This window comes from Rutilus rutilus, assembly GCF_951802725.1.
Source record: "Rutilus rutilus genome assembly, chromosome: 13".
NCBI lineage: Eukaryota > Metazoa > Chordata > Actinopteri > Cypriniformes > Leuciscidae > Rutilus > Rutilus rutilus.
Window position 1 is genome coordinate 26,640,468 of NC_140218.1, and position 24,949 is coordinate 26,665,416.

The 24,949-nt window shown below is 36.8% G+C and overlaps 2 protein-coding genes across 3 annotated transcripts; one reads left to right on the forward strand and one right to left on the reverse strand.

Moving 5' to 3' along the window:
* Positions 1 to 6,525: 6,525 nt before the first annotated feature.
* On the forward strand, positions 6,526 to 14,850 carry LOC311302842 (mitogen-activated protein kinase 14A). Its single transcript, XM_084428927.1, has 12 exons — positions 6,526 to 6,904; positions 8,285 to 8,414; positions 9,847 to 9,905; positions 10,150 to 10,261; positions 10,425 to 10,454; positions 11,320 to 11,367; positions 13,264 to 13,378; positions 13,491 to 13,562; positions 13,640 to 13,719; positions 13,809 to 13,887; positions 14,162 to 14,335; positions 14,483 to 14,850. Exons 1-12 carry the CDS (start codon positions 6,786 to 6,788, stop codon positions 14,542 to 14,544), a joined length of 1,080 nt encoding a protein of 359 aa, XP_084285053.1. The 5' UTR covers positions 6,526 to 6,785; the 3' UTR covers positions 14,545 to 14,850.
* Positions 14,851 to 18,634: 3,784 nt separating this feature from the next.
* Positions 18,635 to 23,267, reverse strand: krt5 (keratin 5). 2 transcript variants are annotated; one of them, XM_084427471.1, is made up of 10 exons: positions 22,597 to 23,267; positions 21,103 to 21,311; positions 20,932 to 20,992; positions 20,733 to 20,828; positions 20,475 to 20,639; positions 20,256 to 20,381; positions 19,799 to 20,019; positions 19,647 to 19,699; positions 19,438 to 19,527; positions 18,641 to 19,388 (listed from the first exon to the last, which is right to left on the reverse strand). In XM_084427471.1, the coding sequence occupies exons 1-10, from the start codon at positions 23,152 to 23,154 to the stop codon at positions 19,342 to 19,344; spliced, it is 1,626 nt and encodes a 541-aa protein (XP_084283597.1). In that variant the 5' UTR covers positions 23,155 to 23,267; the 3' UTR covers positions 18,641 to 19,341. The 2 variants fall into 2 exon arrangements, with proteins under 2 accessions (XP_084283596.1, XP_084283597.1); XM_084427470.1 differs by having other exon boundaries at positions 18,635 to 19,527.
* Positions 23,268 to 24,949: the final 1,682 nt, after the last annotated feature.

Here is a 24,949-nt window from a genome sequence, read left to right on the forward strand (position 1 = left end):
ATAATTTTTATTTCATAATGCTATGATGAATAGAAAGTTCAAAAGAACAGCATTTATCTGAAATGGAAAGCTTTTGTAACATTAAACACTACCCTTCAAAAGTTTGGGGTCAGTAAGAATTTAAATTTTATTTTTGGGGGAAAGAAATTAAATCAATACTTTTATTCATCAAGGATGAGTTAAACTGATCAAAAGTTACAGTAAAGACCTTTATAATGTTAGAAAATATTCTATTTTAAATAAATGCTGTTCTTTTGAACTTTATATTCAAAGAATTTTGAAAAGAAAAATGTACACAACTGTTTTCAACATTGAAAATAATAATGAATGTTTTTTTAGCATAAAATCATCATATTAGAATGATTTCTGAAGGATCATGTGACACTGAAGACCGGAGTAATGATGCTGAAAATTCAGCTTTCATCTGAGGAATAAATTACATTTTAAAATTTTTCACTCTTTGTTATATTGCAGCCATTTGCTAAAATCATTTCAGTTTGTTTTTGTACACACAGCACCCCACATTGACAGAAAAACACAGAATTGTTGACATTTTTGCACATTTATTAAAAAAGAAAAACTGAAATATCACATGGTCCTAAGTTTTCAGACCCTTTGCTCAGTATTTAGTAGAAGCACCCTTTTGATCTAATACAGCCATGAGTCTTTTTGGGAAAGATGCAACAAGTTTTTCACACCTGGATTTGGGTATCCTCTGCCATTCCTCCTTGCAGATCCTCTCCAGTTCTGTCAGGTTGGATGGTAAACGTTGGTCGACAGCCATTTTCAGGTCTCTACAGAGATGCTCAATTGGGTTTAAGTCAGGGCTCTGGCAGGGCCATTCTAGAACAGTCACGGAGTTGTTGTGAAGCCACTCCTTCGTTATTTTAGCTGTGTGCTTAGAGTCATTGTCTTGTTGGAAGGTGAACCTTCGGCCCAGTCTGAGGTCCAGAGCACCCTGGAGAAGGTTTTCGTCCAGGATATCCCTGTACTTGGCCGCATTCATCTTTCCCTCGATTGCAACCAGTCGTCCTGTCCCTGCAGCTGAAAAACACCCCCACAGCATGATGCTGCCACCACCACGCTTCACTGTTGAGACTGTATTGGACAGGTGATGAGCAGTGCCTGGTTTTCTCCACACATACCGCTTAGAATTAAGGCCAAAAAGTTCTATCTTGGTCTCATCAGACCAGAGAATCTTATTTATCACCATCTTGGAGTCCTTCAGGTGTGCTTTCATGTGTCTTGCACTGAGGAGAGGCTTCCGTCGGGCCACTCTGCCATAAAGCCCCGACTGGTGGATGGCTGCAGTGATGGTTGACTTACTACAACTTTCTCCCATCTCCCGACTGCATCTCTGGAGCTCAGCCACAGTGATCTTTGGGTTCTTCTTTACCTCTCTCACCAAGGCTCTTCTCCCCCGATAGTTCAGTTTGGCCGAATGGCCAGCTCTAGGAAGGGTTCTGGTCGTCCCAAACGTCTTCCATTTAAGGATTATGGAGGCCACTGTGCTCTTAGGAACCTTAAGTGCAGCAGAAATTTTCTTGTAACCTTGGCCAGATCTGTGCCTTGCCACAATTATGTCTCTGAGCTCTTCAGGCAGTTCCTTTGACCTCATGATTCTCATTTGCTCTGACATGCACTGTGAGCTGTAAGGTCTTATATAGACAGGTGTGTGGCTTTCCTAATCAAGTCCAATCAGTATAATCAAACACAGCTGGACTCAAATGAAGGTGTAAAACCATCTCAAGGTGATCAGAAGAAATGGACAGCACCTGAGTTAAATATATGAGTGTCACAGCAAAGGGTCTGAATACTTAGGACCATGTGATATTTCAGTTTTTCTTTTTTAATAAATGTGCAAAAATGTCAACAATTCTGTGTTTTTCTGTCAATGTGGGGTGCTGTGTGTACAATAATGAGGGAAAAAAGTTAACTTAACCCTCAGAGAGTCTTCGGTCACTTCTGACCGAAAAAATTTCTGTTTTGAATTTTAAAAAATCACAGCTTCATCGGAAGGTTATGATACTTGGTGACTTTTATGGCATTAGGTATATGTATGCAAAAAAAAAATTGAGGTCATGATCCGAGCATGCTAAGTGGTCGTAAAAAAAATAGTCACACTCAGTGCCTTCGGTCAAAAATGACCGACCCATAGGAAATGAATGGGAAATTTACAAAAACACAAAAATTCTCTGAATTTTTGTCTGTACAATCTACAAATCGGCCACGATTCTAAAAAAAAGTACACCGCAGTAAAGGGGTGACACTCTACAACATCAAGAGTGCAAAAAATTCACACCCACCCACACACACACACATAGAAACACACTTTTATACACATACACACCAATAAATTCAGATTACAAAAAATCTGTTTTGAATTTTTAAAAATCACAGCTTCATTGGAATATTACGAAACTTGCTGACTTTTCTGGCATTAGGTATGTGAACACAGAAAAAAATTGAGGTCATGATCCGAGAATGCTAAGTGGTCGTAAAAAAAATAGTCACACTCATGGTCTTCGGTCAAAAATGACCCCCATAGGAAATGAATGGGAAATTGACAAAAACACAAAAATTCTCTACAAATCGGCCACGATGCAGAAAAAAAGTGCTCAGCAATGAAGGGGTGAAACTCTAAAACATCAAGAGTGAAAAACATAACATAATTAATAATTATAATTAAAATTAAAATATATATATAATTAATATAATAATTATTAAAATTATTAAAATAATAATTAATAAAATGTTATAAACCTTGGCAAAAAGTATTATTTGACAATTTAAAAAAAAAATACAATCAATCCACATCTTAAAAGTAAGTAATTTGGTCCAAAAACAACTAGAATTCACAAGCATCTCCATTTAGAGCTATTACAGGCATCTAGTGGTAAACCCATGCAATAACATGATTTATTTAATTTTATGTTTAATAAATTGATTTATTTTTTTTATTTTTATTTTTTTTCTGAAAGCCTAGTCTCTATTTTAACTGAAAATACCGCATAGAAAAATAAAATAAAAAATAATAATAATTAAAAAAAAACAACATTATTTTCAATGGCAAAAAATGGACTATAAATATTGCATAAATATTAATAAGTTCAATCAAATTGTCTCAAAATACTAAATTAAAAAGAATAAATATTATAGAACAAAAATAAATTGCATTGGTTTTTACTGGGATGGAGGAAGTTTCATTTTTAGGTGTCCGGTCACTTCTGACCGGGAAGGCACTGAGTGTGACTGCTAAACGAAGACTCTCTGAGGGTTAAATGATTAGCAAATGGCTGCCATATAACAAAGAGTGAAACATTTAAGGGGGTCTGAATACTTTCCGTACCCACTGTATATATATATATATATATATATGTATGTATATGTATATATATGTATATATATATATATAAATGTATATATATGTATATATATATATGAAGAGTTCAGATGCAAAAGCCTCTAAGTGCCATCTGAAATTTTCTAATAGAATGATCATTTTTATCAAGCTCGTATTTTTAAATTCAGTAATTTGACTTAAATGGCAATGAAAATGACCTATTAATTGTCATTTAAGTGAAATTACTGAACTTAAATATATGAGCTTGATAAAAATGATCATTCTAGAAGAAAATTTCAGATGGCACTTAGAGGCTTTTGCATCTGAACTCTTCATATATATACATATATGTATTCTTATATATATTCTTAAACAACCTGCCCCAAAAACCTTCATTGTCATTGAGGTACTACAAAAATAAGATTTTTTGTTTAATTCACAAAAAAAATGCTATTATAATTTTACATGAATAAGAGTCCATTTATCCAAAGTCGCTTTGGATAAAAGTGTCTGCTAAATGCATTCAATATGATTTTATATCCATAAACATTCATATTTACATTTAATGCATTTAGCAGACACTTTTATCCAAAGCGACTTTCAAAAGAGCCAACAATATTCATAACATAGAAATTCCAGGTTTTTAGTTAACTGGATTAGGAAGCAAGCTAGAAAAGAGGAGAAATGCTGAAAAGTGAATGTGTGTGCGTATTTGTTTTATATGACATTGATAGTGGTGATATTATGAACATGTTTTTGCGTGTTTGAATGCTTGTGAAAGTTCTCTGCCTTGAAGAACTGACCTTTGACCTTCTGTGAGAGAGTCTATTTATTCCCCTGAAATCCAGTGTTTTCTTACACACTGAAGCCAGAAGAAGAGGAATCTGCAAACACCACCTCTGTTTGATGTAACACCTGTATGTGGAAAACACATGTAACTGAATCACCTCAGAATTGACCCATTGCTAAACCCAGCCTTATAAATCCTCTCTGACAAACCCTTGGCAAATGCTGTCTGACAACAATGGATCTTGTCAAATGTGTTTTCTTTTGTGTTCTGTTGTGAACAACATGAGCGTGAGTAAATGATAACAATTTTCAGTTTTCAAATGACCAATGAGCCAATTTCTGTGCAGCTTGAACTAATGTTTCCCGGAACCTCATGACTCTCTGACAAATAACAATGAGTCATATTATCTGAAGCAATGCCAACGTAGGCCTGTGTGGGACTGATGATGATGATGATTATCATCATCATGGCACACTTTACCCTATGCCAGCAGTGAATGTCATCTCTTCATGTCTTGTCCTTTGCTCATTTGCTGGATGTCATACATTAGTCTCAGCCTCAAACGTCACACAGTCCGCCCACAGTCTGATCCATATTGCACACAAATCTGGAAAACACTTTTTTGATGTAATAAGTTTCGATCTGATTTCCTTTTTATCACTCTGTCTGGAAAAAAAGTTAAGTTACAAAGTCGGAGTAATACAGCAGGTGCTTTTGAAGATGAAATAATCGCTTTTGAAGATTAAAGTTTGCAAGGTTAGTGACATCAAATCTCTAAATGATAATCAAAGTTTTATTTGAGACTGCCACAACATTATTATACATTATAAATGTTCCCACATTGCTAAGGAATAAACAGCATACGATGGTCTCTTGCTGTCTAAGTGGGAGGTTCTTGACCAGACCTGGTCTTCAGTGTCACATGATCCTTCAGAAATCATTCTAATATGCTGATTTGGTGTTCAAGAAACATTTCTTATTTTCAATGATGAATACAGTTGTGCTGCTTAATATTTTTAAAAATGTCAAGAATTTTAATGAATAAAACATTCAGAAGAAAAGCATTTATTTGAAACAGAATTTTCAATGTAAACGTCTTTACTGTCACTTTTGTTCAATTTAAAGCACCCTTGATGAATTAAGCATTAATTTCCTAAAAAAGAAATCTTGCAAAAACATTTGAACTGTAGTCTATATAGGCTACGTATAATGCATTTTGTTCAAAAGTCTATAACAGATGGTTTAAAAGGTTCCATTGTGACAACTTACCCCAAATAGTGTGACAAATAGTGCCCTGCTGCACTTTTAACATAAAGCTATACCCAGAGATATACAGATTAAAGTAATAAGTATGACAACTGAGGGGCCTGTTTACACGACACCAAATAGAAAACTTTTTATGCGTTTTGGCCGTTCATTTACACGACAACTGGGTTTAGGGGACCAAACTTTTGAAAAAGGGTTTCAAACTGCAAGGTTTTCTCTTTGTAAACTACAAAAATGCGAATTTGCGTGAAACTGTGTTGTTATGCGCATTCGTATTAGGCTACATGTTCACAAGTGACATCGCCAACTACTGGCCTGGCATAAGTAATACAATACAGCGGATTTGCAGCTGAGTGAATTTGAATTAATGATACACTTCATTGATCATGGGATTGAGAAAGATAAGGCATACTTCATACAATTGTTAATATTAATGGAAAGTTTTACATTCATTAAATGAAATGGTCTGACTCCAAACCTAACTTTTCTGGCTTTAAAAATGATTTCAAGCAATTGCACAAGTAAAAAAGCAATCAGAGCTTATAGCATTGCAAGTAGGTATGATGTTGTATGAAGTAGCATTTTTCTGTTGTTTGTTATATATTTTTTTCTTGTCCTCTGGCATTGTTTTATTTATTTTACTTTATTTACTTTGTATTTTATTTTATTTTTTACTTTGAATGATTATGTATCAACGTTTTTTTTTTTTTTTTTTTTAAATAGGCTACAGAGTTTTTAGTTGTTTTCACGAATGTGTGAACGGAGACAACGCTGTCGTACGAAAAACGTTTGTTTTTATCTAGCCTACATCGTTGTTGTGTAAACAGCCTACCGTATGTTTTTATACGATATTATGTTTTAAAACCTACATAGTCTTATCAGAAAGTGCAGAAAATATTAGGCCTAGGCTATTTTGGACAAATATTTTAATATTTCCCATTACAAAAAGCTGTCATAGTTTCTACCAAAACACAATAGTTAGGCTACAGTATACAGTTATTGTGGCTCTAAATGGAATATCCCTCAAAGAGCTTTCAAATTCTTCCTGATATTTTGTTCAGTCTATTATTATTTTTATGGTAGCCTATAGTGGTCAATAAAACCCTCAACTTCCTGGAAGTTCAACACGTTGTTGTTGAGGAATGAAGACAGACGACAGTCAGGTTTATTCGACGCAAAAGACAAATAACTATCATAATCATTTTTGTTGTTATTTTGGTTGAGCAGAACACAAGGACCCTCACCTTCATCACGTGACGGTGAAGGTGCGTGGAGGCGTGTCCTCGCGACTCTGACTGGCGCTCACCTGGGTCACTGTGATCAATCCGAGTGGTCGAACAGTGCGCTTCGACGGAAGTGGACACGAAGAATAAGGTGCACGTCTCCATGGCTTCACCTCTGAAAGCGGGATTCCACAGCCTGGAGATCCAGAAAACTACATGGGATGTTCCTGACCGATACACCTCGCTCAAGTCCATTGGCTCTGGAGCATATGGGACTGTATGGTAAGAAAGGGGGCTTATATGCTACTGTAGGTCAGATTTATATATGTGAAAAGGGAGCTTATATATGCTGGGGGGGGGGGGGGGGGGGGGATTATATATAAAGGGGGATATATATATATAAAGGGGATTTATATAGCCTGTAGCCTATTAAAGTGTTTTATTCATAGATATAAAGGGGATTTATATAGCCTGTAGCCTATTCAGTTGTTTTATACATATAGATATAAAGGGGATTTATATAGCCTATATGCCAAATTCTGTAACTGATTTGGAATATGAAGCATTATGAACAAAGCCCTATTCAATTTCGACTATTCTAATAGGAAACAGTACATTAACAGTAAAGTAGTGTAGTAGATTCTATGCCTTGAGATTGCATAATACATCATTGTTTTTATAAACACTGTCGAGCACCACAGACTACTGTTATGTTCATTATGCAGATGTAGAGATTCAGTAATATGATTTGCTATATGCATCTATGACATAGACTTGAGAGTGAGTGAGCCTTAGGTAAAATAAACAGCTGTGGACTCGCATACCTGAGGGACAGGTTTCATCACGTTTGCTGATAACAGAAATTCCACCAAAATACTGACACTGTCTCAATCAATATAGCTCTCTTCAGTTATGAGCCTCTTTACTTATATTAATTTATTAGGACAATACACATTAATTATGTGCCAGTATTAGCTAATCTCCAACTGTCCTTTGGCCAGATGTTAAAACAACCATAAAACATTAAAATGTAAAAAAAAAAATAATAATTATGTAAAGAATATGCTTTAAATACCACATTTTTTTTTATATTGGAATCAGACCTTGTGATAATATAAAAATGTCTAAATACATAAAATAAAAGCTATTTAAAAATATATATAAAACACAATTTTTAAGTCATGGCCTTTAGCTGTATATTTTAACCGTATATTAACTGTATACTCTATAGCATATAGTATATAGCAACTTTTTTTATATAAGTTCTATAAGATTCAACTCATTTTTTAAAGTTAATTTCATGTAATTTAAGTTGAAATAACTTAAACATCCAAGTTGATTGTACTTAAAAAATGTAAGGCAGCAACTTTTTTTATTATTATTATTATTTAACTACACACACATCCTTTATTATCAAACAGTAAAATTGTACATAATTTCTTATAAAATATGTAATAATAACAGGAAAGTGAACAAGGAAAAGCGACATCTTTAGCTCTAAGTTCTATAACATTTCTTTATACCGTGATTGAATATAGTGAAAATATATTTGAGTTTTTTAGCTGTATGATAAATGTATGATATGATGATTTTTCTGTGAAAATTAATGTCATTTCAAATGAATGTGTGATGTGATGGTTCCTAATGATAACTTCTGTGCAGTTCTGCAGTCGACCAGAAGACAAAGGAAAGGGTCGCCATTAAGAAGCTTTACAGACCATTCCAGTCTCTGACCCATGCTAAACGCGCCTACAGAGAGCTCCGGCTGCTCCGTCACATCCAACACGACAATGTAAGTCTCAAATTCCCAAGAGGAGGACAATAAATCTAGGACAAATTTTTTTTTTTTTTTACTGTCTTCCTTATGGCAGCCTCATAATTGATTAACTTTCATCCATCATTTAGACCAGAGCTTTAACATTCGTTTTGTATGCATGTAGTTTGTTACAGCATCATAATCCTTCTGTCAATTGAAAGAGAATGAAAAGATTTCATGATACTGCTGTTGTGAAAGCCCCCCTTTATCTTCACAAAACCGGTTTCTGTGCTCAGTAAACAATACGCCTGACCTCACACTGATGCAGGTTTCAAGCAAGAGGTTTAAGAATAATTTATGCAATATGTTATCCTCTTTTCAAATTCCAGTTAAGTCACTGGAATTACAAATGCATTGTTATTTGTTTTAAAAGTTTTTTAAAGGGCAAAGTTAATGATTTTTTTTTAACAACAGCAAATAAACATTTATCTGCAAGCAGCAATTATGGGATCAAGCACAAAAGTACATTCATGTCTGCATAAATTTGTGTGGTCATGACAAGTGTAATTGAATACAGTCAGTTAAGAAGATCAATATTCCTTTTAAAGGGATAGTCCACCCAAAAATGATAATTCTGTCATAATTTACTCACCCTCGTGTTGTTCCAATTTTTCGGTGAACTATCCCTTTAAATCCAAATCTGTTAGTGAGGCTTGGTTTGAAGATGATCTAAAGATTGGACACACTTTATAGGAGGAGTATAAACAGAACACTAATCTGATCAAATTGTTGACCTTGAAAAAAATGTAATCATAGCAATGGGAAGAAAAAAAAAATGAGATGGGAGGAAAACACTATTATTTCAATGCTTTTGCATTCCCCTGAGAAATTTTGCATTTGCTTGGAAAAGCAATGATATAATGATATAACAGTTATTCATCCCACCTATATTCCATGCACTTTGTTAGCGAATGCAAAACTTTTGCGTTCTCCCACAGGGAAGGTAAACGTTTAGCGGGTACAGACCAAAGTTTTGCCAGCGGAAACAAAATTTCTCTAGCGAACACAACATTCCTCGAGTGAACGAAAAGTTGTGCTATTGAATTCAAAAACATTAAAAAATATCATTTTTTCTCCCATCTCATATTTTTTCTCATCACCATGTCCCCTTACTGGGTGAAGATGTATGATTTAAGGTGATATATTCCACAGTTATAGTACATTTTTGCAATTTGTCGCCTGATCAGTCTTCTAATATTATTCACAACTATAAAAACTTTAAAGTTCTATGGTCTGTCATATACTTCTATTATGCGAGAAGCAATAAGAAAACTAACAAATACTGTATGTGCCATTCTTCCATTCTTGGGATAAATTATATTATCCTTCGAATCATAATGAATGATGTTTAACAATTCATTAATTGGTAATGCACAGACTATTTCTGAATGTATTTTTCTTCCTGTAGGTGATCTGCCTCCTTAATGTCTTCACCCCTCATTCCTCGCTGGAGAAATTTGATACTTTGTGAGTGTGGGGATGAACAGAATGCATTCCTGTGCAGAAATCTTGCGCTTGTCATGACAGGCTGAGGGATGCAGTGCATGCATACAAATGTGTGGATGTGTTTGTGTGAGTGAGAGGATGTACTCCATACAGAGGTTTTATGGCCATTGAAAGTTGATTTGTGATTTTTTAATTTCAGCTTCACTAATTTACAAACTTCAGTGATACTGAAATGCTTACATTTTCTAATGTTTTTTTCCCCCAGCTATATGGTGATGCCATTTGTAGCTCAGGATCTTAGCCACATAATGAAGAAGAAACAATTAACCAGCAAAGTCATCATATATCTGTTCTATCAGATACTGCGAGGACTCAAGGTCTGCCTTATTTCTATTCATTGAAACTCTTTCATTCTTTTGTATTTCCGTTCTTGATGCCTTCGATGGATGTCATACACTAACTTCCTTGTATACCACTTATTGATGGCATTGAAACATGAATATTGAATGATTTTGCAGCTAATAATATGTTTTTCCTTAGTATATCCATTCTGCTGGGATTATTCATCGGGTATGTACAATATAGAGTAAATATTGCCTGTTTATTCATAGAGTCATAAATATACACTACCGTTCAAAAGTTTGGGGTTTGTAAGATTGTTTTTATGTTTAAAAAAAAAAAAAAAGTATTTTTTGCTCACCAAGTTTGCATTTATTTGATACAGTAAAAACAGTAATATTGTGAAATATTAATACAAATTAAAATAACTGTTTTCTATTTTAATATATTTTGAAATGTAATTTATTCCTGTGATGCAAAGCTGAATTTTCAGCATCATTACTCCAGTCTTCAGTGTCACATGATCCTTCAGAAATCATTATAATATACAGATTTGCTGCTCAAGAAACATTTCTGATATTATAAATGTTGAAATAAGTTGTGTTGCCTAATATTTTGGTGTAAACTGTTTTTTCTATTTATGAATAGAAGGTTCAAAAGAACAACATTTATTTGAAATTGTAATCCTTTTAACATTATAAATGTCTTTACTGTCACTTTTGATCAATTTAATGCATCCTTGCTGAATAAAAAATCTTACTGAGCCTAAACTATTTAACTGTAGTGTGTGTGTGTGTGTGTGTGTGTGTGTGTGTGTGTGTATATATATATATATATATATAGTGTGTCCGTAACAGTAACAAATAAAAGCATGAATAAATGCAAAATGTAGTCATGAGATTATTACAAATGCACTGTAGTTCATTGTTTCTTTTAATGTTTGTAAAATTGTAAATAATATATTAGGTTCATTTATATCCATAACACTTAAATAATCAGAATATGACCAAATTCTGATTAACTTTGGAATATTTTTGTGCATGTAAATGCAGTCCCTGATAAAACATGATGAAATGACACTTGTATCTTGTTTCAGGATCTTAAGCCTAGTAACCTCGCAGTGGATGAAAACTGTGAATTAAAGGTAAACATAATGATCAGAAAATAAATGATCAGCAAAATAATAGTAAATAGGCTATATTCCAAATAATATTACAAAAATTATAATTTGTTTCACTACTGCTTTTTTCCCCTCATAAAACCTGTCCTCATTCCTTGACCGTTTTTTAAATGTATTTAAAGAGGCCATATTATGCGCTTTTTCAAAGTATTGATTTTGTTTTTGTACTCTAGGTTTTCATGCTTGAATGTTTAAAACATTATTTTTCACATATTTGACATTGTTGCAGCACCTCTCTTCCCAGTCTGTCAGTAACGCCAGAGATGGTATTGTTATTGGGAGATACACTCACCTAAAGGATTATTAGGAACACCATACTAATACTGTGTTTGACCCCCTTTCGCCTTCACAACTGCCTTAATTCTACGTGGCATTGATTCAACAAGGTGCTGAAAGCATTCTTTAGAAATGTTGGCCCATATTGATAGGATAGCATCTTGCAGTTGATGGAGATTTGTGGGATGCACATCCAGGGCATGAAGCTCCCGTTCCACCACATCCCAAAGATGCTCTATTGGGTTGAGATCTGGTGACTGTGGGGGCTATTTTAGTACAGTGAACTCATTGTCATGTTCAAGAAACCAATTTGAAATGATTCGAGCTTTGTGACATGGTGCATTATCCTGCTGGAAGTAGCCATCAGAGGATGGGTACATAGTGGTCATAAAGGGATGGACATGGTCAGAAACAATGCTCAGGTAGGCTGTGGCATTTAAATGATGCCCAATTGGCACTAAGGGGCCTAAAGTGTGCCAAGAAAACATCCCCCACACCATTACACCACCACCACCAGCCTGCACAGTGGTAACAAGGCATGATGGATCCATGTTCTCATTCTGTTAACGCCAAATTCTGACTCTACCATCTGAATGTCTCAACAGAAATCGAGACTCTTCAGACCAGGCAACATTTTTCCAGTCTTCAACTGTCCAATTTTGGTGAGCTCGTGCAAATTGTAGCCTCTTTTTCCTATTTGTAGTGGAGATGAGTGGTACCCGGTGGGGTCTTCTGCTGTTGTAGCCCATCCGCCTCAAGGTTGTGCGTGTTGTGGCTTCACAAATGCTTTGCTGCATACCTCGGTTGTAACGAGTGGTTATTTCAGTCAAAGTTGCTCTTCTATCAGCTTGAATCAGTCGGCCCATTCTCCTCTGACCTCTAGCATCAACAAGACATTTTCGCCCACAGGACTGCTGCATACTGGATGTTTTTCCCTTTTCACACCATTCTTTGTAAACCCTAGAAATGGTTGTGCGTGAAAATCCCAGTAACTGAGCAGATTGTGAAATACTCAGACCGGCCCGTCTGGCACCAACAACCATGCCACGCTCAAAATTGCTTAAATCACATTTCTTTCCCATTCTGACATTCAATTTGGAGTTCAGGAGATTGTCTTGACCAGGACCACACCCCTAAATGCATTGAAGCAACTGCCATGTGATTGGTTGATTAGATAAATGCATTAATGAGAAATTGAACAGGTGTTCCTAATAATCCTTTAGGTGAGTGTACGTGGCTCTACCATTGGAAAAAGCGTAACGGCTAACTTGGATCAGGTGTTTCTTGATAACCAATCACAGTACAGCCTTCATGTCATTGAATTTGGTTTCAGAGTTGTGCAACAGTCTATCACTTCAGCAAACATGCTGAAGAGTGGCGGACAAGCTGTCGATTCATTAAATTATAAGCTATTTCCTCACAAAAGTGTTTTTTTTTAGCATGGTGAAGCCTCTCCTCCATTGACATCCATTCAAAAAACGGCCTCTTGACTCCTTCTCTGCGTACCCCTTTAAGCAATAAGAAAGGATTGGTCCGATGGTGGAAAAGTGGCTTATGTGGCCTGTTTCTTACACTATTTGTTAGATTCTGGACTTTGGACTGGCAAGACACGCGGAAACTGAGATGACGGGCTATGTGGTGACACGCTGGTACAGAGCCCCCGAAGTCATTTTCAACTGGATGCATTATACTCAAACAGGTGACCTTTGACCCTTTAATTATTGACCTGCCCAACACATTGCGTAAAAGGCGATTTAAAGAGTTTTAAGTCACTGTAGTCTTTTGTCACAATTTTACTGTTCTTTGTTCAGTTGATGTTTGGTCTGCTGGCTGCATCCTAGCCGAGATGATAACGGGAGAGGTGCTTTTCCCAGGCAGCGACAGTATCCTTTCTCTTTCCTCGCTTTTTAAATATGTCTGTCAAGCAAAAGAGTGCTTATTCCTTTACGTTATTGTTTAGGTATTGACCAGCTGAAGAAGATCCTCAGCCTGACAGGCACACCAAACTCAACGCTTGTTATGAAAATGCAAAGCAAAGATGTAGGCATATACCGTCAGACATCTGTTATTGTCTATTTTAGGAATATTTTTCGAGTCTGTTTGTCGTTATTGTATTGATGTGTTGGCAGGCTCAGTCATATGTCCGCTCACTTCCAGTCCAAAAGAAAAAGGCTTTCAAAGAGGTCTTTTCTGGTATGGATCCTACTGGTATGTTCACAACTCCCATATTGATTTCAGTTTTATAAACATTTAAAACCAATAGCACCCAGTAATTATTAACTAACAGCTTAATGTGTGTGATATTGCATTGTTTTGAATGGGTAAAAGTCGCCCTCCAGTGGTAGACTACTACATTAGCTACTATATTGCTATGATAGCTGTTATTATTTTGGCTTCGTAAAGCCAGTATAAAAGTTTGTCCCGATTCTGTTGCATCTTTAACTGTAATTCAGCTTTGATTTAATGCGTGTTCCATCTACAGCCATCGATCTGTTGGAAGGCATGCTGGTTTTGGACCCGGAGGTCAGACTTACAGCAAAAAACGGTCTTCCACATCCATATCTGTCTGAGTTCCACGACCCTGAAAACGAGCCTGTGTCTCCTGCATACGATGATTCTTTTGAGAGTCTGGATCTGGCCGTCAGCGAATGGAAGAGTGAGAGCATATACATACACACACAAAACTCTTGTCTTATTTAACATTTAAAATGTCTTCTGTACTCTGGCAATTCTGCTTTAAATATATTTCTAAATTGAGGTATATTTATATTTAAAGCTACTCTGCCTTTTTTATGTCTCACAGGTCTTATCCACATGGAGATCATGACATTTGACCCAGACAACCCCAGAGTGACTGCAACATAATACCTCATCTTTACATCACCAGGACAGCACTCTAAAGAATTACAGACACTGATGAACTATTGTTCGCTTCTTTTATCAAACACCATTAGATATCTTTAACACCTGTTGTTATCAAGCACAGTTTACTAGATATCTAGATATAAATCATTTTTTGTTATCAAACACTTAACTGGCTATCTTCAAACATAGATATTGACTACATCAAGTGTGTAAACAAACTTTTAAAGAATGTACTCAAGTATTTTAAAATAATGAAATGAGGAGAGATACAAGTGTAAAAAATAAATTACTTTTTTTTTGTGTGGATGTCTTTGTGCTGTCTTTATATTATATTATATAAAATTATATCATATTTACTTTTAATATTAATATTATATTGAGGTAACACTTTATTTTACAGTGTCAGTTATAGATTTTACATGTAGTAATAACTAAATTATGCATAATTACATGCAATTAACCCATATCCTGGCCCTATACATGTACTTAATTTTTATTACTCAGTACTTATGTGTAATTACACTGTAATACTGGCACCTTAAAATAAAGTATAAACTATATCGACATTGAATATTAACTGTTTATCCTCATGTGAGGATCATCATCCTAAAATTTAATTTAAAAGGCATTGATCTATAGTTTCTTGTAGCTATTAAGACTCAATTTATAATGTGGTATTAATATTATAAATATATCTAAAATATTATTAGAAAAAGATGTAGTTTCTTACATTTTTAGCTGTGTTTCCTTTTCTACTCCTAACCTAATTTTAATTTATTTACTCATGTATTTTTTTGTTGTCTTTTTACTTGTTTTATTTCTTTTTAAAAAAAATTGCAGGTTTTTAAAAGTATATATTTTCCATGAACTTTTCCATGAACCCCTTATATTAACCCATACTTTCTTTCATAAACAATCGGGCGTTAGTTAGACGTAGTAAAATTGACAAATATCCGTTAGGGGACGCTATTAGGTAGTAAGTAAAGTTAGTAGGCTAATTTTAAGTTACAAGTTTCCATTGAACAATTCCGAACTGCTTTGATATTTCCTGCACCGTTAAAGATGTATTTTTGATTTTGAATCTGCGGGATGATAGTGTGTCAAGAAGCTGTTATCAGGTTTGTTTGTATTGGTATTATTTGACCTGCTCGCGAGGTCTTCACTCTGATAAATCAATCAACGGCTTTCAACAGAGGGTAGTTATCTCTCAAAGGACAATTTGATCAGGTTTATCCACTTAAACAACAACAGAATTGTCCTTTAAAGGAGTACGGGTAATACTAACTGACCTGCTAGCTAAACCCTCATTGAATGGAAGCTTAGTTTGCCTGTTGTAACCAGATATTTTGGCTCTGCTTGGTCAGGTGTGGTTTTAGGTCCTATGGGAACGTGTTTGGAATTGTGTTTGGGTAGTGTTTATCTGTTTAGCCAACACATGTTTAATGTGTAGTGTACATTTAACGGCGATATTTAACTCCCTGAAGTGTACTTTTGTAACCCGCATGTTTTCTGAGTGTATTGCGTCTGTTGCCCTTTCAACTCTTGAGGTGACGACGATCACCACCAGAAGTGTGTCATTTTCCCCTATTGCACCACTGTCATGTCCTAACCTAGTCAATATTCAGAACAGTGATGGATCAATATGAGTTTTTAGATTTTCTGTTTGAAACCTTTTACATTTGTTCCCCACAGTCTGTAACAGGCCACATTTATGGATCTAGAATAAGAAATGTTCTTGTTTGTACAACCCTAAATCCAGAAAAGTTGGGACATATTGTAAAATGCAAGAAAATCAAGAATCTGTGATATGGTAATTTTCTTTAACATTTCTTTAACTGACAAAAGTACAAAGAAAAGATTTTCAAAGTTTTCACTGACTAACGTAAGAGTATTTTGTGTAGCGAAATTTGATTTTGATGGTTGCAACACTCTTCAAAAAAAGTTGGGACAGAGGTATGTTTACCAATGTTTCACATCACCTTTCCTTTTAATTAAATGTTTGGGAATTGAGGGTAATAATCGTTGAAGTTTTGCAAATGGATTTTTGGCCCAATTTCGCCTTATACAAGTCAGCTGCTCAGCAGTCTGTGGTTCTCATTCTCCTTTTCATGATGGGCCATACATTTTCAATAAGAGACAGATCTCGACTGCAGGCACATCCCTATGGTGAGTGTCTAGAAACCACTCTGTTTTAGCATGTGCAGAATGAGACCTAGCATTTTCTTGGTTCCCAGGAATGATGTCATCTTGATGCCATTAAATGTCTCTATGTCTCCACATATTGTACCTTCACACATATGCAAGTCACCCATGCCGTTTGCACTGATGCGCACCCATACTATGACAGATGTTTGCTTTTGCACCTGTCGCTGATGAAAGTCTTGATGGTCCATGTGGACTCATCTGACCGCAGCTCATATTTCCACTGTGTTTTGGATCATCTGAGATGAGCTCGGGCGCAGAGAACTCGCCAGCATTTCTGCATTGAACAGATGTATAGCTTTCTCTCTGTGTAACAGAGACTCATGTGGCATTTCTGGATGCAGCAGCAGACTCAGTTAAGTGACAATGGTTTTCCAAAGTACTCCCGAGCCCATGTGGCTGTATTTAACAGAGTAGCATGATGGTTTCTCATGCAATTGTCCTTTGGCAATGCGCAAAGGTCATGCACATTCAGGTTTCCTGCCTTTGGTAGAAGGTGAGAGACCTAAATTCTTTGCAATCTTGCATTTAGAAATGTGATTTTTGAATTGTTTGACAATTCTTTCATGATATTTGGCACAAAGTGATGAGCCATGACCATCTTTGCTTGCAAAGACTGAGATGCTCCTTTTACACTCAATCATAATATTCAATTCAATTCAATTCATGTTTATTTGTATAGTGCTTTTCACAATGCACATCATTTCAAAGCAGCTTTACAGAAAGTGCATGAGTCCATATTACAATTTAGAGTGTTCTGTTATCAGAGGTAACTGTCTAAGTTATGTATTTCAGAAATATACATATACAAAATCACAGTTAGCTAAAAAATGTATTAATTTAAACAATGTCATAATTTAATGCAGAAACAATGAGCTCATTGAAGTAATGAATACTTGTCTGTTAACAAATGATTATGATTACAAATCATACCCTCACCTATTACCAGTTCACCTACTTATTATACTTATTGGACTGTTTCATAAGTGTTTAATTTGGATATTCTATAAGCTTTTCACTTTTATTTAGCCTCTGTCCCAACTTTTTTGGAGTGGTTTGCAGCCATCAAAAACAAAATTTGTTTATATTTACAAAATATGCTTAAGTTGGTCAATGAAAACTTTGAAAATCTTTATTATTATTATTATAAACTTTTGTCAATTAAATAAAGATTAAAGAGAATTAACAAATCATAGATTATTGATTTTATTGCATTTTACAAAATGTTCCAAACTTTTGGGTTGTAATATTTCATGCTGATTTTCTTATTTTTTTATTTATAATTGCTGGTCTTGCAACTTAAAAAAACATAGTCCTCAAGGTATTTAAAAGAATACTGTGGTGTTACTATGGTACCTTTGTTGTATGGTTTGGTACATTTTGGTATTGATCCATGTTTTTTTATTATTTTTTTATGCTGTTTCAGTTTGTCTACAATCCGAATATTATGTTTGCAAGAATGAATTCTAAATATGGGTCAAATGACATTTTTGAAGGACATTTTTTTTGTGTTGCAGCTCACCAAAAACTTAAGGACAATTATTAAATAATTTGTAATATTTGAAAAAAATATATATATTAAATATTTTTTTAAAGTAATGATTGATATGTGTACACTCACATGTATTTAATATTCAAGTTAAATCTGTTAAATCACTTTTTACCTTGTATTTTTAGATTTAAACTTTGTGAAAATGTTATAAAAGGTGTTTGAAACCATAGACTACTTTGTTTTTTATATTCCTTTTCTTGATTGAGGACACTACTGTATGTTATTGACTCATATACCTCTATAGCAGTTATGATTAAATTATCAATTTAAGTTGCATTTGTGTTTTCCTATGTTGTGTAAAAGAGAAAGGTTGATGAAATAAAAACTGAAGACAAGTGATTGTATATAACCCTGATTTATTGATGTTTCCATGTGGTACATGGTTGGATGAATACAACAATTTTGACAGAACAGCTCATCAGCTCATCATCCAATATCAGGGAAAGAAAAAAGTAAAAGTTACTCCTCTCTGTGGGAAGTAAAATCTCAAATGAGTAGCTTTTGTTGCACTATAATGAAGCAGAAGCATTATAAATGCTGGTTGTAGTGACAAGGAATTTTAAGTCAGTTGAAAAACCATTTATTTTATATGCATTTAATGCTTACATTCCGTGACAGAGCAACAAAAGCTATTCAGCCAGAAAAAATACTTGAGCTCCATGCTTTGTTTCTCTGATTAGCTCTTTTCCGATTGTGCATCCCCTAAAGGACAATTTGTACTCTGGATGAGGAGTGATGCCAAGAGGAAACAACTAGAATCAAAAACATCACGGTGAATGTGACAAGCCGTTCTGCAGGTACAGTATATAACACTTTGACATTAGAGTCTCTTTGGGTCGCTGTGGATTTTGGTAGTTAAACACATAAAAGAATGTATGAACATTGAAATGTGGAGTGAAAAGATATTGTTGCCCAGGTGGTAGATGATATTAGGGAGGGGGAACTGGGTGGACGAGTTTAGAAGCGGCGCTTCTGGCTGGACTGCACTACAGAGGAGCGGGACATTGAGATTTGACCACCACCGCCGCCACCGCCACTCATGCTCATGCTGGAGCCACCGCCATATCCAAAGCCGCCGCCGCCGCCGCCGCTGCCACCACCGAAGCCACTGCCGCCACCGAAGCCGCCGCCGCCGCCACCGAAGCTGCTGCCGCCACCGAAGCTGCTGCCACCACCGTAGCTGCTGCCACCACCGAATCCGTAGCCGCCGCCGCCACCGCCACCACCACCTGTAAAACAACAAACAAAGACATTAGTTATACCGAACACCAATGCAATTTATTACTGCAATTATGTGCTGATAATGTCTTTTTATCTAAGGTAAAGATAAAAAATATAGTAAACTTACTGCTGGATGACTCCTGAATGTGGATGGTTGCAGAACTGCCACCAGAGGCAATCCTGACAAAAAGAAAAGAAATGTCAATGTCTATATAAAGACGAATTTCAAGAGAGAAAAAAAAAACATACTTAAGCTTTCAAATTAGAAAAGTGACTGACCTGGTCTCCTCTCCTTCCAGAAGCTTCCTGTAGGTTGCGATCTCAATGTCCAAGGCGAGTTTGACATTCATGAGCTCCTGGTACTCACGCACCTGGCGCGCCATATCCTGCTTTGCTCTTTGCAGGGCCTCTTCCAGTTCCTTAATGCGGAGCTTGGCATCCTTCACTGCCAGTTCTCCACGTTCCTCAGCTTCAGCGATTTGAGATTCCAGGTTGGCACGCTGAGCAATTCAAAGAAGACATCACAACTTTAGTTTTCAGCAACACTTTTACATTATTCCTGTCCTCTTCTGTAGGAACTCCTTTACATTATTCCCAACATAACATGCACGTTTTGATAATTGGATAAACCTATATTTGAAAGTACACTTAGTACACACTAAGGATTTGGTTGGCAATCTAATTCAGGCCAAAACCTCATCCAAAGACTAACGCTAAAGACTAAAAGACTACTTACTTGTCCCTTGACAGCTTCAATTTCATTCTGAAGTCTGCTGATCATGCGGTTCAGCTCAGCAATTTCAGCCTTGGTGTTGCGAAGGTCATCTCCATATTTGCCGGCAGATGACTGCATCTCCTCGAACTAGAAGGTGAAAAGAGAGACGTTGTCATTAGGATCTGTCAGTTGGTTGCTTAAAAATAGTGTTTATTTGATGCCTGAAAGTCTTTTTCTCACCTTCTGTTTGTACCACGACTCGGCCTCAGCACGGCTGCGGTTGGCAATATCCTCATACTGAGCACGGACCTCGGCAACGATGGAATCCATGTCCAGGTTGCGACTATTGTCCATTTCCACAATGACTGATGTGTCTTTGATCTGTCCCTGGAGTTCGCGCAGCTCCTAAAATTGCAAGGATAATGTATAAGGCATTGAGATAAATCTAACATTGACAACTAGCATTGCAGTCATCATATAGTTCCATCAAACGCTCACCTCCTCAAAGATGGCTCTAAGGAAGTTGATTTCATCTTGAAGGGAATCAACCTTGGCCTCAAGCTCAACCTTGTTCATGTAAGCAGCGTCAACATCCTATGAAGAAATGTACAAAGATCAATATAATGGGTGAACTCTACAATCAAAAATAATTGTAAAAATATAACCAGGGGGCCAAGAAAGCAGCCAAAGGTATTACCTTCTTGAGCAGGACAAATTCGTTTTCCACTGCGGCACGCTTGTTGATTTCATCCTCATATCTGCAAAGATAAGTTTTCCATTTTAGCAAATTCATTGTGAAATTATACCATTCACACAAAGTGTGGTTCATTGAACCCTGAACATGTTCTTGCACAACTACTGTACGTACTTGTTCTTGAAGTCCTCCACCAAATTCTGCATGTTCTTCATCTCTCCTTCTAGCTTCATCTTCTCATTACCAAGTCCATCAAGCTGTCTGCGCAGGTTGGAGATGTAGGCCTCGAACATGGCGTCGATGTTGGAGCGGGTGGTGGTCTGGTCCTGCAGTAAACTCCATTTTGTCTCAAGCACTTTGTTCTGCTGCTCTAGGAAGCGCACCTGTATTTGAAATAAACCAATAAAGGATTTGAATATATGGCTTTTTTAGGAAAAGAAGGCATCAGGACCTTTTGATATGCCATTACTTATGCCACAGGATGTGTCTTCTATAGTAATTATCAAGCACACCTCTTAGTGCATATCCAGACTTGTATTGACACACCTTTGGCAAAAAGTGTAAAAAAAATAGCATGTGACATGCCGTGTTTGCCAGCACAACTTCTTGGAGTAACTGTCTTGTTAATATGAACACTCCCCTTTGAGATCATACATATGACACCACAACATGTTTAGACTCTCTGTGCTATTAAAACAATGTTTCCCTCCTGGCATAAAGGCGAGGCTCCTAGGAGACCTGTGCCAAATGGCAAGCCTTAACAGAGGTGATATGGCACGCCTTTGCCCTCAGGTGCTAACTGTACCCACCCTTATGCATATTCATGGAATATAATTACTAATGTGTACAACATCACAATTACAATTTACAAAATTACAATTACTTTAAACTTGCAGGATTCACATGAAAAGAACAAAGCAGTGATGACATCAGTTGTTATTTGAGCTACATGATTGCTGATCATATCTCGTCAGAATCATACAAATGGGCGTAGCACCCACAGTGGGGGTGAAATTTACAAGGTGTGGTTACATAGTGAATTACCCAAAGGTAGGAAAACTATCCAAAATAGGAAACTAGGTTTGTTTAAGAAAAAAATAAACTGATTATTAAGACCTACATGAAGTTACAGCAATGAGACTTTTAGGACCTTTTTATGCCAGGTATTACTTTGAGTAAGAGTTAAAGATGATACTCGTTTGTCACACACAAACATCTGCATTGCTGCCATAGGGATAGAAGAAAAACTTGATCCATGCCCTTATTTGGATTGGATCAGTCATTGGATCTCATCTGGCTTGGGTTTCCAAACTCACCCTCAAAGAACAAGAACAAGTGTATACAAGGAAAGCAACTCAGACCTGTGCTAAGATATAGACTTTGACTGCTTGACTGAAGTTGAGTGATAATGATGCAGAGGTGGCATATGCAATGGCACCCAGTCTCCTACTGTGTGTGCTTACTGTTACACTGAATCTGACACTAGCAGGATTTCTGGGTGCAAGTGACTGGCTGTGAAATATTTAATGAGCAGAACCCAGATCATATGAAGGCCCTTGAAATGTGTGCACGTAAACCAAACGTTCAGTTAAATAGTCAAAATGTCAGATGTGCAAGATCAGATTGTTGTGTTGTGCAGCTGTGTATGTTTGCAAAGAGAAGACTAACCTTGTCAATGAAGGAAGCAAAGCGGTTGTTGAGGTTCTTGATCTGCTCTTTCTCCTGGGTGCGGACAGCTTGGATGTTGGGGTCGATGTCTAGGTTCAATGGAGCTAGGAGGCTCTGGTTGACTGTGACAGCTGTGATGGGTGCCATACCGCCATGACCGAATCCTCCACCAAATCCACCAGCACCACCGCCGAATCCTAGACCACCACCGCCGAATCCTGCACCACCACCGCCGAATCCTGCACCACCACCGCCGTATCCTGCACCACCACCGCCAAATCCAGAACCACCGCCGAATCCAGAACCACCGCCGAATCCAGAACCACCGCCGTAGCCACCTCCGCCAATGCTGTAGCTGTAGCTTTGTCCGGATCCTCCTCCAAAACCTCCGCCACCACCACCACCACCGCCGGAGCGACGGATTGACACAGAGCTCATCCTGCCGCCCATGGGTGCTGCGCTGGCAGACATGCTAGAGAAGCTCTTCCTAACACCTCCACCAAAGCCGCCGCTCATGCTTCCACCACTGGAAGTGTAGGAAGTTTTGATCGAAGTCATGATTGCTGTTGTCTATTAGGGGGTGAGGATCGGACAGAAAAAGAGCAGGAGGAGACAGAGAGATCCAGAGCAGGTGAGCTCACTAAGAGGAAAGTTAAATCCCTCTAAGTATCTTCTTCAATGAGTGCAAGGGCTTTTATACCTCTTGTGCCATGGGAGGGGCTCATCTGGCCACTCCTCTTTCAGCCTCAGGCTCCTGTCCTTTCGCCCCTCTCCAAGTGATACATACACCCATCTTGCTAGGCTGGTATGGGAGTACTTTCAGCAGAGAGGGCCACACCCTACCTTACATGCACACACACACTCACATAAAGTGAGGAGATTAAGAAGGAACAGGGAGTAGAAAAACAAGCTCAAAACTTCCTGAAATTCTACACATTCTCTTTTTGCATCTACTACAAAACTTTTGTATTTTACTAGTGCTCTGTAATCCAAAACACCATAGTTATTGGCCAGATGGCATTCTATAAATTAACGCATGGCAAACTAAACAACTCCATGCATATTTCATGAATTTGGGAGGGACAGGGCTCTCTGTTTGCTTTAAGCAGCGTGCAGGAGTATGAAATAGGGGAATATTTGATGAAGAGCTTGAATGTTGGCGCTCGTCCCGAAAGCCATTGTGACCTGCAGGGTCCTCTTTCCAGTCAAACAATCAAGCTACTGTTCTCTCACCTCAATGGCTCTGTCACGAACACTACTTCACCACCTTGTTCTGTGGTTCCCGGAGGGCTGATGCAGTTGCATGCAAAGTAGATTTTTATGTTATCTCGTAATAAAACACATGGCGCAAACTTTAATGGGAATGTATACAGCATTGTTTTCATATTGATAGTTACAAGTAAGTGTCAGAACTCACAACAGTACATGGTGCCTGCAAGAGCAGTGTGGTTATTTTTGTAGCTGTCCTTAGGTGGCATTATTTAGCAATGTGTGCTGCTTTTGTTAGCATGTCAGTATCACCCTTATCATGTTTTAACGGTTTAGAACTGCAGACTTGCTGCTGAAGTGGACAGGTCTGAGAGATTAATGTAGAAACCATGTAAATATTTATCAGACAAAGTAGAGCAGGAAGAGAGAATGTCATGACATGAGAGTGCTAATACATTAGCAGGGGCCTCTATATTAGCCACTTGTTATGAGGGGAAAAACAGGTATATTTCTTTGTAAAAATTCAGGAGGAGTCACTCTAAGAAACATTTTTTACATGGCATTTTGGCCCCCAGTGCATTTTTTTTAAATGACACAGCCCATCGTTAATCCATCGATCGGAATCAATATATGAAGAGTTCAGATGCAAAAGCCTCTAAGTGCCATCTGAAATTTTCTTCTAGAATGATAATTTTTATCAAGCTAGTATATTTAAGTTCAGTAATTTCACTTAAATGACAATTAATAGGTAATTTTCATTGCCATTTAAGTGAAATTGCTGAACTTAAATATACGAGCTTGATAAAAAAATGATCATTCTAGAAGAAAATTTCAGAGGCCAAACAATTAAAATGGTGCAGCAACAACGTCTCAGGCAGGACATTGTGTAACATTTGCATGCATCAAAAGCGAAAAACATAAAACAGGACAAGTGATATTATAAAACTGACTCTAAATTATGATTGCAGGAGGCACATTTGAAGAACATTTCAGTCTGTATTTCTTTCAGAAAAAAAAAAAAAATCACTCTATATAGACTTCCATTCACACTTCTAATCGGATTTCAAACAGATTTGCACAAAAATTGGATTTGGACTGATAGTGTGAACATAGCCTTAGTAAGACCAGTCCAATTCCTTGTCTT

Coding starts and splice junctions, on each gene's coding strand:
- krt5 (XM_084427470.1), bottom strand. CDS start 23,154: ATGACTTCGATCAAAACTTCCTACACTTCCAGTGGTGGAAGCATGAGC. Junction 21,312..22,596: donor TTGCTTCCTTCATTGACAAG/GTTAGTCTTCTC, acceptor TTTCAAATACAG/GTGCGCTTCCTAGAGCAGCA. Junction 19,528..19,646: donor CATTCAGGAGTCATCCAGCA/GTAAGTTTACTA, acceptor GTTGTTTTACAG/GTGGTGGTGGCGGTGGCGGC.
- LOC311302842 (XM_084428927.1), top strand. CDS start 6,786: ATGGCTTCACCTCTGAAAGCGGGATTCCACAGCCTGGAGATCCAGAAA. Junction 6,905..8,284: donor GGAGCATATGGGACTGTATG/GTAAGAAAGGGG, acceptor ACTTCTGTGCAG/TTCTGCAGTCGACCAGAAGA. Junction 8,415..9,846: donor GTCACATCCAACACGACAAT/GTAAGTCTCAAA, acceptor TTCTTCCTGTAG/GTGATCTGCCTCCTTAATGT.